General features: G+C 40.8%; 1 protein-coding gene across 4 annotated transcripts in view; it reads left to right on the top strand.

Annotated features, from left to right (window-relative positions):
* Nucleotides 1-17,673, top strand: part of LOC116934615 (ETS-like protein pointed) — a 32,924-nt gene that overhangs the window by 3,474 nt on the left and 11,777 nt on the right. For 2 of the 4 annotated variants that reach the window (XM_045170288.1, XM_045170282.1), the window contains exons 2-5: nucleotides 170-294; nucleotides 1,763-1,973; nucleotides 12,974-13,090; nucleotides 16,888-17,088. In XM_045170288.1, coding sequence (XP_045026223.1) covers nucleotides 178-294; nucleotides 1,763-1,973; nucleotides 12,974-13,090; nucleotides 16,888-17,088 — 646 coding nt within the window. In that variant the 5' untranslated portion in view covers nucleotides 170-177. Of the gene's footprint in view, nucleotides 1-169; nucleotides 295-1,762; nucleotides 1,974-2,405; nucleotides 4,082-11,695; nucleotides 12,794-12,973; nucleotides 13,091-16,887; nucleotides 17,089-17,673 lie in introns of those variants that run through there. The other 2 variants (XM_045170292.1, XM_045170296.1) reach the window with 2 other exon arrangements.

The raw sequence follows: 17,673 nt of genomic DNA, 5'->3' as shown, positions 1-17,673 counted from the left end.
GAATCAACTCGATTGATTTCGCTGAATTGGCTTACTCCACATTTCGCTATCGTTTGCAAATCAAATTCAATCGCCTCCTGTTTCGCCAACACATTTCTTACGATCATTTCTATAACTTAATGTATGTGTGTTTTTTTTCTTTTTCTTCTTTTCCTATGTTGGCGTGCAGTTTTCCGGATGACGACAATGGAACTGGAAGCGTCCCTCTATCACGCCTCCGACAACATAAGCAGCATTATGAGTAACAGCGGCAGCGGTAAAGGCCACGAAAATGTTGGCGCTCGCCGACGTAAGGTAACAAAAAAAAAATTAAATAAAAAATTGCTTTAAAAAATCTTACGCTGTCCTTCTAAAGGGAAACTTTGCAATGCGTGATAAAACTAAGTATCGAAAAAAGTTCGCTTGAACTCTGGTAGGGTCCGCTATTGCGGTCGCTCGCTGATGTTTATTGGATCGTGTCGTCGACTCGAGAATGTTTTTAGGTGCAAGTCCTTGGAAAGAAGCGAAGAAGAAGAAGAAGTAGAACCGAAAAAGAGAGTGAAGAGAGAAAAGACGGGGAGTGGGGAAGTAAATCATAACAAAATGGGTGCAAAAAAAAAAAAGAGGGGAGCGCGGGAGGGAGAACGAAGCTAGAAAGGTGTCGAGTCGACACGGGCGTTTATAGTGAGAGAGCGGTTACAACAAACATTTCGTTCGTCTTGTATGTACTATTACTCTTTTCTTTTTTAGAGAGGGGTGGCCGCGGGATTGTTGAATGATTTCGTGGGGGAAAAGTATGGCCATCTAGCGGTCGTCAATTGAAGTTTTCAGCAACGCCATCTAGTGACTAAACTTTTACTCGCATTTCTCAATACTCGCATTTCCCATTCCGAACGAGCGCGTTTCGGAACATGTGCATGAAATCTTAGTCAAACAAGAAGAAGGAGATCGGACTCAATGAGGCGATAAAACGAAGTGAAACCTTATTAGAAAAACAACAAAAGAAAAAAAAAAAAAGGAAAATCGGGGCGAAACAATAGTAGAAGGAAGATCAGGGAGTACAAAACGATAGATGATACGTTAGTGGGGGAGTTGAATTAAAAAAAAAAAAATCGAGAAGAGACTACGTGTCCGGTAGATCGCACAAACCAATACAGGCAGACATGGAAAGAAAAGCCAATGTCTTTGAGAAAAGAAGATGCCCGTGCCAATGGACTGTAGTTTTTTTTTTTTTTAAATATATATATACATGAAACGGGCCCGGGCTCAGTAATTCAAGACGGGAAAGATCTGAATCGAATCGAGGCAGTATGAAAGGCGATGGGGGGGGGGAGACGAAACTCTTCTTCGTCTGCCATACTCTCTTCCATCTTCTCTCTTTTGAAGAGATCGAAAAAACAAAATGGCTGTTGGCTGTCATAGGATATGAGATTCGCACCGCCCGCCGGAATCGACGAGCAACAACCTTCCTTACTCCCTCCCCCACTAGTCTCTCTCTTCCTTTTTTTGTTTGATGAAATGATAGGCACGTTAGCCGAAAAAATAAAAATAAAAAGACGAGATGACGAACGTCGTTTGGAACACGGATCATTCCTGCAAGGACCCCCGGAAATGCGAATCCAATGCGATGCCGTTGATTGAAATCCAATCAAACCATCTTTTTCTTCTTTCTCTTTTTTATCTATTGCCATCTCTTTCTTTTTTTGTGTGTGTCTGTTATTCACATTTCTCTTATTCTATACGTCTCTGTGTCCCTCTTTTTCTCTCTCTTTTAATAATATAGATAACGTTCGCCATGGAGGTACGGGTGAAGCAAGAGTCGCAAGACGAAGCGCTAGTCCCGCTCTGCGGCAAATCCGGCAGCAACGGCAACAGCCACAGCAGCAACAACAACAGTCATTCCGTCAACGGATCGGCCATCAACAATCCTCAACCCGGTCCCATGCAGAAAGTGCCATCTCTATCCGATCTCTCCGATCCGGAAAGTTCATTAGGTAAATGATTTTAATTCATTTATATATATTTTTTTTTATTCATCGAAAATTGGATTTCGTCCAAGTCGGCATTTTGAATATGGCGCCATCTTTGATCGTTTTGATCACATTCGTTCTCATGGGGTGAAAAACGATGAAAATGTTTTTTTTTTTTTAAGGAAAAAAGAGAATAAAAAAAGATTTATTTCCGGCTGACTGGAGGTTGATCCAATTACAGAGTGGCGGTGCCGCCGTAAAGCAACAAGTTGTTAAGCCCGCGCGCCCTTGGCTCGTAGTGAGGGGGAAAAAGAGACGACCCCGCGAGCTTCTGTTTGTGTATTTTTGCCTTCAACGAAAAAGAAAAGAAAAAAAATTAGATAGAGATGGTAGAAAGGGAAGAAAGAAAAAGAAAAAAATCGGAAAATGAGGAAGTAACTCGTTGAGGGCCAATTGAATCAATCGAGCGAATCACCAGCAGCGTCGTCCTTGCTGCCCAGCATTTTTTTTTTTTCGTCATTCGTGCTGGCCGAGTATTTTCATCGGCGATGATTGGATTTATAGTTGCGACTCTTATAGTTAATAAGTTTAGCAATAGATGGCTGTTTTTTTACATATCAAGAGAATTGTGTCGCAATTTTCAAACAAGCCCTTCCGCATTTGGAATTTTTGTGTGTATGTTCAAATCCCATTTTCGCTTTTGATTTCATTTTCTTGCAACATCGACGACTTTACTTATTTTTTAAAATAGTCGGTTGATTCAATCTTTGTCCTTGCTTGAATATTCACAACGACTTTCATCACCTTTATTCAATCAGCGAGCGCTGATTGAATCAAGAGGTTCACTCAATTGGCGACTGTAATTGGATCGCTCAATCACGTCATGTCCCAATCCCGGCGCTTGCGAAGAACAGCGTCTTCTTTGATTTCACGTTTTGTTTCTTTTCTGCTCATTTTGTTTTTCAACATTTCGTTCGTAGAAAGAAAGAGAGACATTCATTCGATTCAAGTTGGTATCACACGAAAAGAAAAGCATTTAGGCCTACAAGTCTCGTTATTATGCGCTGGAAAGATGGCTTGTAAATCATTCAATCAAAGTGCAGTTTTTTAACTTAATGGTGGCTCTGTCACTGAAATGGTCGACTGATTGATAAAAGTGGCCCCTCTCATCGTCTCACGAAGTTATGATGTCCTCGACTCTGTTTCAAAACGGGCCAGTCTGTTATTTGTTTTCTTCCATACAATAATTGCTGGCCGTTTGAAACCGTTACAGCTGAAACTCTTCTTTAAACTGTGCTGCATAACTTCGATCTAAAACTGAACCCCATTCCAATAGTTCTTAAAACGAAACGAAAGAAAAATAGCGAAAAGAAAAGGAATTTGCTTTTCATTTCGTAGCCTATAACATAGTGGTTAGACGGCCACCTTATCGCTGTGGACCAGTAATGTTTCTGTTTCTTGGGGAGAACAAACAACAAAAAACAAAACAAAAACAAAATCTTCCAATAAACAAAGCGTCACTTCTTTTCGAGGAGCAACAACAACTTAAGAAAAAAAAAAAAACGAAAAATAGGAATGAGATCAACTCAATCTAGCCACAGTGTTTTAGCGATTGCGTCGATGTTGGAGGCGAACGTTTGCTCTAACTAAAGAAAAAAAAGAAGAAGAAAAATAACGACTGTTATTGTTGAGATGTGTGGGTCTCTTGTCACCGCTTTGCTACCAACAACAACCACCACCGCACCACTAGTGGAAAAACTGCGGTTTCCGTTCTATGCTGATAACTAACTGCTTCACTATTGGAAGTTGATCATCTCCCTCTTTTCTCGCCAACCCAAACGCGTTCGAAAAACTGGCTCTCCAAAAAAGTTGGAGCTCGTTACTAAACAAGTTCTTATTTTTCTGGCACATTTTTTGTATTTGACTTTCTTCAGTCACGCTGTGTCGTCCATGTTCGATGAGTTGCGTTTTCACAAACGATATATAGCCCCACACTGATTTGGTTTCTGTTTGAAAGTTGGGGCTCGGTCAGTTGCGTGTGCCAATTGTGTATGGCTCTTTTCGGTTTGCACCGGTTGACGTCCAGTTATCACCTTGTTGAGATTCACCACTTGTCGTTTCATTTGGAAAAGGTAGTACATTTTCTTTTTAAAATTTAAATACAAATATGAATACGATAGCGCAATGTTGTTAAGATATTTGGGCCTACTGATGACATTGGCCTATTGAATTAGACTACATTTCCGACTGTCTATTTTTGTTTGTTTGTTTGTTTGGGATTCTTTTTATGACGATGATTCCCTTTAACTGCTGACATCAGAAAAAATAAAAGACAAGGAAGGGGGGCGCTCCATTGTCTGGTGTGACAGGATCCTTTCCATCATCCCCTCCCACTCTTTCTGGATATATATAATCTCTAATTACAGCATGATCTGTTCGTCTATAACAATCACCAGAGAGAGAGGCTCAGAATAAGAGGGGTAGGACTGCAAAGAGAGAGAGGGGGGTGTCTTTTCATTTTTATAAATATTCTTCACAAGTAGAAGAGAGAAAAAAAAGGGGGGAGAAAGAGTGGGGGGAGAGAGAGAGACGACGGCCGGAAGCGGGTCAGGTGGAGACGACGTTCGAGGGTGGCGACTTTGGTGCTGAGGCTAGTCCGTCGCTTTCTGCTGGATGAGTTTTCAAGGCGCGCATTGTAAGGTTTTTTTCCCACGTTACTTCATCTAGGAAGAGAGAAACGAAAGACATAGGGGCAAGGGGTTGTACGCGTGTAGCCTACACCGGTCTTTTCGTCCATATAACAACACACATGCGAGCAGAGTAGGGCGCAATAAGAACCGGATGCCACCCCCGTGTGCTCTTATTTTCTTTTTTAACCCCCGTTTTTATTTTTTTTTTTTCTGTCTACATAAGACATCTTGTATAATTTCCACAGTATTCATAATTTTCCCTTCTCTTCTCTACTGTCGGGGGGGTCGTTAAAAAACGTCACGAAAGCGGAAAGCGAAATAATACGTGTGTTGCAATCGGTTGGATATGTCACCATTTTGTTGTTAGGCTTTTCTTGTATTGTTTGCCTTTTGTTTTTCGTTTTAGTCGGTGGATTACAGGTTGGATGTTATGATGCGGATTAGCGTCCAAATTGTTGGCAAACGTATTTGACAAATAACTCATTTCCCTCAAGTCTCTTATTGGCTGCTGACTGGGGGGGGAGTGGGGATTTGAATCGAAAAATAAAAGGAGCACTTCCGTTCTCTTACTCTCTCTGATAAAGAGAAACTTTATTGTTTTTCGTTGTTCGTCATGACCCAAGCCTCGACCTCCTTTTCTTTCTTCATTCCACCGTCCTCCATCGTTGCGCTTATATTTCTTAATACTCTTTTATTTATTGTTATTATTTTTTAATAACATCGAAAAACTAAAAAAAAAATGTGTTTGAGGTAATCATAAAACGGTGCGGTTCTAATCCGTCACCGTTGACGATTTAAGACGCGTGTAAAGAAAATAATCAAGACGTATCGTGTTTCGATGGTTCATTTTGTCGTGCAACTATACATCATCTGAAAATATGAGTCGTATTATACGTACGTTATACTGGAAAATAAAAAAAAACTTCCCCTCCCCCCCTTTCTTTATTCGTATTATTCTAACGTGTTAAGGTTGGCCGGGCGTTGTCCCCACCTGAAAATCGTATAATTTGGGGACGAACCTCATCTCTCTCTCTTCTGTTGCGCATTTTCTAAGTCACGGATGGACTCGCTCGAATGATTTTCCGCGCATATCCCTCCTCCTCCTTTTTTTTTTTTTCTTTTCTATACAATATAGCTTTAATTGTTTCTGCATTTATTATTATGACTATACAAGCAGCCGGAGAACGAAGAGGGTTTTTTTTCAGGCAGGTGCGCCGACTTATCGTCTACAGTCAGGTGCACCGCTATTTTTATTTTTATTATTATTATTATTATTTTTAATAGCCTCCCCCTCCCCCAACATTGGGTTTGATCACATTTTTTAGTCCACCCTTAACGAACGGGATTTTTTCTTTTATTGTCAAAATTAAATGTTACTTAACTGTTGAAAGAAAAGGACAAACTAACAGGTTGAATCTGGGCGCGGTCTTTTTTCTTTTCTTTTGTTGGAAAAGCTTTTTTTTTTTTTTTTTTGTCGGCTTCAAAACTTACGACGGATGCATTTGTCACACGACAAATAAGAGAAGGCGTCGCCAGTCGCCATTGTTTTGCATTTTTTTTTTTTTTTACATTTCGTTTTTATTCCCGTTCTGATTTGCATCGCAACGATGATTATCTCCACTTTATTTTTCATTTTTCTTTTTTACTTTGTTTCTAATAGAAAAAAATGGGGAAATCTTGACGTCCTGTCTTTTGTTATTGTCAATATTTCAACTGTTTCTCTCACTCATTTTTTTTTTACCTTTCAAACTGTTATATTTGAACGAAACTTGTCGCCACCGTGTTATATATTCAATATTTCTTTGTTGTAAGAATTTTTTTAAAAAAGGGGGGGAGGGGGGCCAGAGGTGGAGAAGAAAATAAAAAAAAAGTGTGCGATGGTGTGGCACCTTTTTTTTTTTTTTGACACCTGGGCATCGAGCGCATCGTATTAGCGACAGTCGATAGCTGTTAAGAGAGCGGAAAACATCAACAACGAAAAACCCACCGAAAGCGCACATCCATTAGCATTTGAATAGTCGATTTGTCGGATGGGTATCAACTCTTTTCTTTCCAACCCAACACAAAATCTTCCGGGGGGGAGGGGGGTTGGGGCTGGTTTGTTTTTTCAATCCGCCCTTCTCATTCTCACATGTCGGGTTCGATTTTGGCGACTCCATAGTTCATTTCCACTGATGGATGAGCCGATAAAAAAAAAATTTTAAATTCTTTTTTTTTTTTTTTTTTGAAGGAAAATATGTAGATGGGAGGGGGTGGGGACCTTTTTTTTTCTTCAGCCAGTTAAAGAAGAAAAGAAAAAAATGCGTTAACTAGAATAAAGAAGATAATGAATTTATCTGAGGGATTGAATACACAAATAGGGAGAAGGGGCCCGCATCGGTCGGCTGCTGTTGCTGGGAAATGATGATAAAAAAAAAAAATCAAGAACATGAAAGCAGAAAAAGAAAAAAAAAAAAGGCTATAGCTTTTCATCCATACGTTAACAAACACACAATGTCGATGGGGTTTGTCTTTTCTAGTTTGTTATCTCGGACGGAGGGCCCACCATCATCGCCATTAGTTAAATGGATGAGAGAGAGAGAGAGGAGGCTCGTGTGACAGACAGCAGCGAACTCGAGAGGCAACAAACCATCAATTGAGATCATCAGCAAGAGAGACAGAGAAAGAGGTTCTTATCCTAACCCGTGTCTGTTAAAGGGCAGAGCTCCCGTTTTTTTTTTTGTTTTGTTGGAGCCATCGCTCATCTCTCCAATCTTTTCGAGTTAACTGACTTTTCTTTGGGCTACATCGCCACAATTGCTTAATTTTTTTCGAACCAGCACCGTCGATGATGACTGCTTCTTTTATCTCTTTAACTAGAACAACCACACACACACACACTGCACAGAGAGAGAGAATGCCGACTATGCCTTTGTAAATCTTTTGTCTCTCCAGGCCAAAAACAACAACATTTCTTTTGAAAGGGCAGTCAGTTTCTTAGAATTTGGAACACACTTCATTTTGTGTGTTCGCCCTCGAAGTTTTAAAACGACATCTTTTCTCTTCGAAAAAAAAACAAAAACAAATGAAAGAGTTCAATGGGATCATTGACGTATGTGACCCGTATCATCGTTTAGTCCTCCTTTCTTAATTTTTATTTATCTGTTTATAAGAAGGGGGACTACAACCAGTGGCTATGCGAGGGGCATTTTTCGTGACCCGCACCCGACCGCTCGCCATTTAAATTTTTTTTTTTTCGCTTCTTTGTGTTGAAGCTCCAGATTTGTGTTGCGTTCTCTTCATCCACTTGATTGAGAAGGCGTCACTTGATGCTACACAAAAGATAGGGGACGACCGTAGGTCACGTGACCCTCTTCATTTGAAAATTCAGCGCTCAAGTTGACCGCGCCCTTTTTTTTTCATTTCTTTTTTCAAATTTCAATTTATTAACAAACTGATCTCGACTTATTTTATTTATTTTTTTTACTGCAACAAACAACAAAGGAACAATTATTAAATGGAGTACGTAGAGAAGGGGAAGATTCTTCTTCCCAATTTTAATTTTTTCTTTCTTTCCCCCCTCGGCGACTACGTTTATCTCTCTCTGTAAAGGCACTCTGTAGACCGGATTTGATTGTCCGGAATCATGAATGAGCTTCCTTTTTTTTTCTTTCTATGGGTATCTGTATATAAATAATATAAGGTTAGCTTCCTATCTAAGGGAGAAAGGCAAAGCGGATGAATGGAACAAGACACATTCCCTCTCTTTCCCCCCCCCCCCACCCATCTTCCAACAGGAGGACGGACGTGAAAAAGAAATTAAGCGCCATCTACATGTTGATGGGATGGGTATAGCCTCTCTAGTATTACTACGTTGGGTGTGTGTGTGTGTGTGTATAAGAAGAGAGTAGCCCGAAAAGCAGCGTCGTACACAAGCCGAGTCTATACACAACGGGGAAAGGAGAGGAATGAATGAACCAAACCCCAACAACTTCCTCCTCAGGGGTTCTCTCTCTTCTTTCCCTTCTTCAACACGCCACACGGCCAACCACTACGACCATTCATAAAAACAGGAGAAGACTCCCTTTTTATTTTTTTATACATTTTATTTTTATTTTTATTTTTTTTTTCTTATATATTTATTTCCCCCTCCGGAGAGCCGCCCAAGGTGTAGGTGTATAATTCGAAGAGGAGAAGGGGGGGTGCGTTTGAATGGAGGGTCAAAGGCTCATATATAAGAAGAGGAACTTTTTTTTTTTCTTTTTTCTGGGTTGTTCTGAAAAACTGGACGTCGTCGCCTCTGGCTCCCCCCCTCTAGCGCTCCGTCTCTGCCGAGTGTGTGACCCAACTTCCGGCGGCGGAGTCTCTTTCTCTCTCTCTCTCTCTCTCCTACACACACACAGAAAACACACGCGTGTACACATAGACGAGTGAATATTATACATCCCTTCTAGACTGCGCTCGGTCACACAAAGAACACACACACGCGCACATGCACGCATAACAAACGGCATTCAATCCGTCAATTTTTGTTAGGAAATCGACATGTAAATAGCCAGGCAAATATCTCGGGTTTGACTAATTTAGCAGCAGCAACTCGTTTCGTGCGGACATCTTCAATCAAATTTGATGTGTCGTCACAGGTCAATGTAAAACAACAACAAAATAATCAGAAATCGTGGCGAAATAAAATTGCAGATGATGTTTATATTTACGATTAGGACAACATATTAGGCAGAAACTCGGCGCGTGTGTCATCGAGTTCTGCGTGCGAAGACGACAATAGAAGAGGGAAACGAAAGAAGAAGTGGAAGAAGAAGAAAAGAATAAATAGCACTAGTAGTTTTACATTTGAGTATATAGCCAGCAGACTCCCGCGTGACTGCCTCCGGGCTTAAAAAAAAATCCTTTTATTTTATTTTTTTGAGTGAGGGGGTGGGGGGGGGACCTTCTTTTGTCCACAAAAAAAAAAAAATGAATGCTATTCCCGCTGGCTATTTAAATCGTTGCTTCCCTCCGGCTTCCTATATATATATGTCTACACTTTGTGTGTGTTCGCCTAGTCTTTGTCAGCTTTAATCTCGAGTTAATTCCACTTGATAGACATCACGCGAGTAACTTGATTCACCTTTTTCTTTTTTTTTTTGGGGGCACTAATGCGCTTTACAAAAACGCTCGAAAATGCCATCGTTCTTGCGTTATCGCCGTTCAATGACATAAACACTTATGTAAGACATGCTATGTATTTAAAATCAAGCGCAGTGAGCACGGGAGGATATTTAAATGAAAGATTTCCCGGTTCGGTCTCTTCTTGTTTCTCTCATTTTTGTGTGTGTTGAGTTTCGTCTTATTCAAGGGAATCTATTGACGAACATGAATAAATAAAGAGGGGTGGGCCAGTGAGGAGATGGACGCGTGATGGCGTTTTGTGAATGAATCACAAAGCGAAAGATGTTGCCGATGAATGGAATCTGTCCAGCGTGACGATCGTGTGTAGAGACGATGATGAAAATCTTTCACGACTGACAGACGCAACAATGGCTCCATCAAACGGGGATTTGCGTCTTAAAGATGGTGGCGGTCCCTTTTTTTTCTTTCAATCTTCATTTGGACGATTTTTGCTAGAGTCTTTGTACATTCGCCGCTAATTCTAAGGTCGATGATGTAGTCAGTGAATGTTAATTCTTCTTTGATGCGGCTGACAACATCAAACCGAAATTCACCTTGATGTCAAATTAAATCAATTGGCGGTAAGAGTTGCGAAACCTTCGTATCAATTGGTCGATATAATTTTCTTTTTTTTTTTATATTTCAAAATAAAAAACAAATTCCCTCGAAATAACCGAAATAAAAATAATAATAAACGAACCAAACACACACGACCGATTTCCATGAAATAGCCATTTTCGGGGGGGTATCGGGGAGTTTGGTGGTGGGGTGGGGGGTTTTAATAGAAGACGCACCACCTAGCGGCGGCTTTAACCTTGGGACGAAGTTCCCTCTCTCTGTTCTGTCTACGTCTACCAAACTACACGGCTGGACTTTTTTGGGGGGGGTAAGGTGGGCACCGCCTACACCACCCACCACCTTCTTCCGCCGCGCAGACCCCGCCCACCGTGCGCCACTGAAAGAAGCCCAAGCAGGTTTATTTTTTTATTTTTTTTTTTTTTATTTTTTTTTTCTCTTCCATCTTTTTATTTTTCTCCCCCTCTCTCCTTTTTTATTTTTTCCCTACTTTTCTAGTAAACTTTGAGAGAAGCCCAGTCATTCATCAACCGTAAAGTTGAACGCATCGTGGTAGAGAACGATTGGCTTTTTTTTTTGTTTGTTGTCTCAGTTCTCTCTTTGCCTTATTTTGTTTTTGTTGATTAGAACGTGCTGTTTTTTTTTTTGTTTTTCTTATTATCTTCTTTGTCATTGTGCCCGACGGTATCAAAGAGAAACAAGTGACGGACGACAGTCGCTCTCCATTTCAGAGCATTTTGTTTTGTATTTTTCTCTTTGATTGTTCGTGTTAGTGAAACAGTTTCAAGTTGTTTGTGTGTGTGTGTGTGTGTGTGTGCAAAACTAGTGTGTGCTACTTGTTTGCTGTTTTATTTTTTTTTTGGGGGGGGGAGAAGGTTATCCTTCTCGGTTTGTTACCTTGAGTGGCTAGTGGCTCGCGTGAATTGGAAGTTTTTTTTTCTTGTTGTTGTCAACGCGCAACAAGACGTCAAGGACGTTGTTGGTCGAGCGAAGCCGACGTCGACGACGCCTTACGCGTGCGCACCTGTTGATTAGACGATCACGTGGCGTGCTCTCATCTGTGCCTCTCGATCATCTGCAAAAGCAAAAATTTTTGTTGTTGTTGTTCGACTCCCATTTATTTCGCTCGGCAAACGAACAATCAAAAACGATCGTCATCTTTCAACGCGATTATCATTGACGTCTTGGCCGCCATCCCCCATCGACGTCAATCGGGTTGATTATGTACATCGACTGTCACCCGAGGTTGATTATGATGGGCATTAAAACTATGAAGCCCCTCAACGGCACTCGTTGCAAAGGTAACACACACACACACACAACACAAATGAAATCGAAATGGGAACACAATCAACTTCGTGTTTATTTCTTTTTCTCTCACGCTCTCACTTTTGTTTGTTTGTTTTTTTCAAATCAGAAACGACTTAATGTAAAACAAGGTTTTCAGCAAAAAAATTGAGAACGAAATGAAGAGTGATGGTTTTGATGATGTGCCAACCCCCCCACCCCTCTCAGCTGTCGGTGTGGCGGCGCCGGCCACCATGTGGCGGTGCCAACACCACACAAGTTGTCCCGAGATGGACGGTGGATAGGGGGTGGGCAGTCTAACAAAGAGTCAGCTGGCAGTCCTAGGAAACAATCCACCTTCAAAAAAAAATAAAGGGGCAACAGCAGCCAAAAAATAAAATAAAAAAACGAGAGGGTTTTTCTTTTTTAATTCTTTTCTGAAAATTATATCAGGTGGTCAGCGCAGCGGTACACACCGACTTGGGTGTGTATAAGGGAAAAGAGGGGTTGTGTGTGTGTATATGACGAGGTTTCATCTCTCCCCCATTTTCTTTGTAGGGTAAAAAAAATAAAAATAAAAAGGTTAAACAAGAAAAGATGGGGAAAAATAACTAATGATGCAGAAGGTTTGTACGATATGTTTCAAAAGGGAGGGGTTGGAAATAGTTCGCTAACCTGCTGCTGTGGCTGCTACGAAGTCTTTGGCTTGTGTGTGGCTTTGGTAGCTTATGACTATCTCGTTAATGCTTACGGTTGAGCTCATTTAGCATCGAAACCCACTTTTGCCTGCCCCTTATCCATGTCTTGGTGTTCCACGAGAGATATCCAATTCTTTAAGTCTTTCGAATGCAGGCAAAACAACAACCAAAAAAGATGGGCTTTTTAAAAAGAAAACAAAGAATACATAACAGGCGTGTAATGGACCGTTGGACTTCTCTCTCCCTCACTTCTCTTAATCGTCAATTAACTGTTGCTTGTCTCGACAACTCGACTGTTGATTACCTCCATCTAACTTGTGATTATTATTATCATCACCCCTCTGTCTCCGAAGAGAAACGTTTTATATATTTAAAATTTCGAATTCAAAAACTACACCAACGTCAGAGTGTGGCTTGTGCTACAAAGCAGCTGTTGGTAGCTGAGGTAGAGTAGCTCTCTTGGTCTTTAAACATCACCTGTCTTTCTCGTTTTTTCTTATTGAAGATACCCGAAGAACAAGAAAGAAAAAGAAGTTGTTATTATGATGCTAATTTCGCTTTTCTTTCTTCCCTCTCTTCTTGGAAAAGAAAATAACAAACCATTCTATTGTGTGTGTGTATATAGATATACCGGCCCAGGTGCCACCACTGACACCGGGTACCAACAAGAAGATGACAGAGGCTCTCAAAGCCTCGTTTGCTTCGTGGGAGAAGGAACAGGAGCGTCTGAGCATCCCCAAAGGTAATAACACGTTTATGCTTTTTTTTCTTTCCATTTTCTTATTTCTGAAAAAAAAAAAACACGACACGCTACGTAGCCGCTACTCCAAAATTTATTATTATTATTATTATTTTTCGAAAAAAAAAAATATACATATCGGTGATCCCTCTCTTGCCAAGTTGTGTGTACTGTGAAAACCCTGTTGTTACGGCAAGCGGCTGGTTTCAACTCCGCGCAAAGAGTTTTCTTTTTTATATTTTTAAAAGATGGAGGGATCTTGGTTTTTCTTTTGTATTTATCGGATGTCTTATTATCTTTAACGCTCTTCATTTTTTTTTTTTTTTAATGCTATACATACGGGATAGATAGGGCATTAGTAGTTTACCTATGACAAGTGAATTTTATATTATTTTTTTTTTGTTTTCATTTTCTTCTTGGGACCATCCGTTTGCGGTGTGAACACAAACCGCCCCCTCTATTTGGTCTTGTATTCCATTGGGGGGGCATTTTCGCCTACGCACCATCATCATATCTTTGGTTTCATCTTAAATTATTGTTGGATTTTTATTTTTTTTTTCGGGGTTCTAGTTGTTCTCTTTTGTTAGGTGTGAGGAAAAAGGGGGGGGGGGAGATGTTTGGAACTGGTAATCTAGAATTTATCGTGGCGGGGCTATTTTTCTAGCGTATGATCTCTAAACCTTTTATGACACGCAATGGGGGGGTGTTGGTGCGATAACGCGTCTTTTTTTTTTTTTGAAATTTGAAATCTTATCTTATCTATCCTCATTCTCTTTTTATTAGAATAAAATGCGCCTACGGGGCTGCTACTTTGCTGTCCTTTAATATCGTCACACACAGTGTCGTGAACTGAATCTCTTGGACACGTTCAGTCGAGTGGCCGCCCCTCGATATCTCATCAATCCGTTCATCTCCTTTTTTTTTCTTTTCTTTTTTTTAATATTTTCGTTCAAAGCACAAAGGGACTAAGAATGAGAGAAATGGTTGACCCGTAGAGAGCACTTGTCCGCACGATTATTAAGGATGCCGCGCATCATGCCCAGAAAAGCTTTCAGGTGTATAGATAATGAAGAAAGCGAAAGGAGGGAGAGATAGGAGAAAGAATAAAAAAAAAAAGGGTGAGGGGGAGAGAGACATCAGGTGAGCGTAGGAAAGTTAATCAGCCACGGACCTATGGGCTCCCATCACATTTGACGGGTTCCGGGCAATATTCAATCAGCCAAATGCGCGAGCAGCGAAAAATCCAATCATCTCCTAAAGGCAACTTGACCTCTCCCAACTTCGAGTCCACCTCCATCCGATGTGCTGCATTTAAATATTGTGCAGTACGTTCGTTAAATTAGAACATCATTTCAGAAAGTTATTTCCGTATGCGTTTATTTTAAAAAAATAAAATAAATTGAGTTAAGAAATAGACAACGTGGTCGTACAGTAAGGTATAGTTGTCTACATGTTGATGTGGCTCTCTGACACCTGCCGACGAATATAATGACGGGCGAAAAAAAAAAGGAGGGGGACCGTTGAAGGGGAGAGGGAAGTGAGGGATGTCGGCGCCTCAGGTGCGCCGAGCGCAAGCCAAAAATATTGGGAAAGAAAAGTTGAACAACGAAAGTAGGAATTCAAATATCGAACTAGAAATAGGAAAGAGAAGCGAGGCCTCCCCCCCCCCCACCCCTTTCAATTCTTGTTTAAAATTAAAGGCACGCTTGACCACAGTCGATGTGGATACATGTTCGTCGTAAAGAAAAGGGAAAAAAAAAAAAAATTAACAACAGGATAATCGGATGTATTTAAAAACGACCATTCACTTCCACGAATTCATTTCGGTACAATATTATTCACTTTTTACTTGTACTTATTTGATTCCCACTCTCCCTTCAGAATAAATAATAATCAAATGGCCAAAGGTCTCAGCTGTTGGCGTGAGTGTAAAGACTGAACCGAGTAGCACAAATCATTGGTCCAATGTTTGGAATAGTTTCGTCTACTTTGCGCTGCTGCCGAACAATGACGTCACACGTTTATTTATTTCTCTTTCTCTTTCCATCTCCTTCTCTCTCTGTGTATGTACCGCCCTAAAGTTATGTTGCGATGTAGTGGTCAACAACACACACACACACACACAAAAAAAAGAGTCTACTAGAAAAAAAAAAATAAAAAGGTAGGGATTCCGGCGCGTCGGTTGCCCGCCGAGGCGCCGGCATTTTCAGCCGTCACGCTCACGTGCGTCGACATTCCCCCCCTTCTTTTTGCCTTTAGACTGGCTATATAGTGTTGCTGCTGCAGGAGCTGATGTACGAAGGCGAGCGGCAGCCTAAAGTTTACATGTCGGCATACCATTCTCTATTGGAATAATAGATTTCAATCAGTTGGGCATTATTTATTTATATATTTTTTTTTTCCTCCTTGGCTCCGTCTTGCGGGCCGATTGCATCGGATTTTGTAAATGTCTATTTTTTTTTGTTATTTCTCTTTATTTTTTGTTTTTCCTTACGGCATTATAATGGGGCAAGTAATGAGTTTTGTGTTTCTTTTTAAAAAAATAAATAAATAAAAAATACTGGTGGAGACCGAACTGGAACGAACCAGGTGGAACAACACGGCGGATCAGGAGTATATAGAAGAGGGGAGAGGGAGAACGAGAACGAGATAGTGTCATGAATGAAAATATTCCAACTTTATTATTTTCGATGGTATCTTAGAAACGGCAACCAAGCGAATCCACTAGTTTTTGTTTTTTTAAGTTAGGAAACACGCAATTTTCTTTTTTTATCCGTTTGTTAAAACAACATTTTTTTTTTGGGAGGGGGGAGTGGGTTTGAAATCTCTTCAAATATTTTAGAAAAAATAATAATCATAATAAAACAACGCCCCATCTTCTATTTGTTATTCTTTTTAAATGGCCCCGCCTTGATTGGAAACAATCGACTCGCGACAAGAAACGACACACACAAAACGGAGACGCGTAGATCGACCTCGCAATTTCTAAAATTCCAACAACAACAACAACAAAAATTTTATTATTTAACTAACTGCAATTTGAATTTTTTTGCTTTCAACGATCGAGAAATGACTCGATCTCGTGACTTGTCGACATTTTCGATTCACATCCGGTGGCCGCCTCTCTTTTCTCTGTGACAACTTCTTCTACTTTCTGTTGCAGTCCACAGACTTGGGTAGTCGACTTGTTGCTCGGCTCAGCAGACAGTCCTACCCAACCCCCATATATGCATAATGTGTACTTGGACGCTACGATTAGCGTAGCGGCGGCGTCGTGAGCCGGTGCTGCCTCTTTCCACACACACACACACACACAAAACGCGGGGTGGTGTGTGGGATGACCTACATAGCAAAAAAGAAAAAGAAAAAAAACCTTCCTCCTAGTCTCTCTGTTATGCTTTACTCCTCCTCTATCCCCTCCTTGTTAACAAGCGAAAGGGGGAGGAGCGGGGGAGGAGGGCATACGGCGCTACCATCGTCCAATAAAAACCCGAGTGGCAGCTGCTCTTTTAATTCAGTCGTCGATGAGGATCCAACAAGAGCACAACGTCCTTTTTTTTTTTTTTTAACAATCACATACACCACCAACGCCAGTCGTCTTTTGTTTTGTTTTTGTTTAAAAAAAAAAATTTTAGTGTTACAAGTTGAGTGTGCGCGTGTGTGTGTGTTATCAGTGTCTCTCTCTCTTGATTCTCGTGGTTGCGTAAACCCATTCGGTGACACATGGCAAATTTCTGAATTTTTTTTTTTTTTATTCTGTTTTTGTTTGTTGTGCCAAAACGTTTGAATCGTAACGACAGATCCTCGATTGTGGTCGGAGAGTGACGTCTCGCGCTGGCTCAACTGGGCCATCAAAGAATTCTCGCTGGAAGGTGTGGTGCTGCAGCACTTTCGCATGCGAGGCCGCGACATGTGCGCCATGGGCAAGGAGAACTTTCTGGCCCGAACGCCTCCCTTCATGGGCGACATCCTCTGGGAGCATCTCGAGATTCTACAGAAAGGTAACGCACTCTACTCATTCTATTACTCATTAGACGTTCATCAAAATGGCGCTAGACTAAGGATGAATGTCTTTTTTGTTTGTTTTTTGGGGGGTTTTGTTTAGGACTTTCCTCCGCCAAAATGTCGAATGATTCCATCACGGAATTGACATTTTGTCTGATTTTTATTTTTATTATTTGAATTGATTTGTTTTCAGTAGACGTCGGAAAAAAGTAAAGAATTTGAAACGAAACCGCATAGGCAACACAAGTCAATGCGTGTCTGTGTGTTGGGCAATCAAAAAAGAATCGAGCGCGCGGGAATCCCGACCGCGATCGGTCGGGACTTGAAGACCAAAAAAAAAAAAAAAGGGAGAAGTTGTAAAATTCCAAAGAAAACAGAGAAGTAGAAAGAGACACGTAACACCAACTCCCCTCCCGAATGTGCCAGACGTTTTTATAGTAGGGCTATACACTATGACACATCACGGCCATATAATCAGTCTGCTGTATACGATATGCCATCATTAATTCCATTGCCGATTGCGATGGGGACCTTCCCTGTTTTTTTGTTTTTTTGTTTTTTTTGTGTATGTGTGTGTTGAC

This window comes from Daphnia magna, linkage group LG1 (genome assembly GCF_020631705.1).
Source record: "Daphnia magna isolate NIES linkage group LG1, ASM2063170v1.1, whole genome shotgun sequence".
In the NCBI taxonomy this organism is placed as follows: Eukaryota; Metazoa; Arthropoda; class Branchiopoda; order Diplostraca; family Daphniidae; genus Daphnia; species Daphnia magna.
This window is presented reverse-complemented; position numbering and strand designations above follow the sequence as displayed.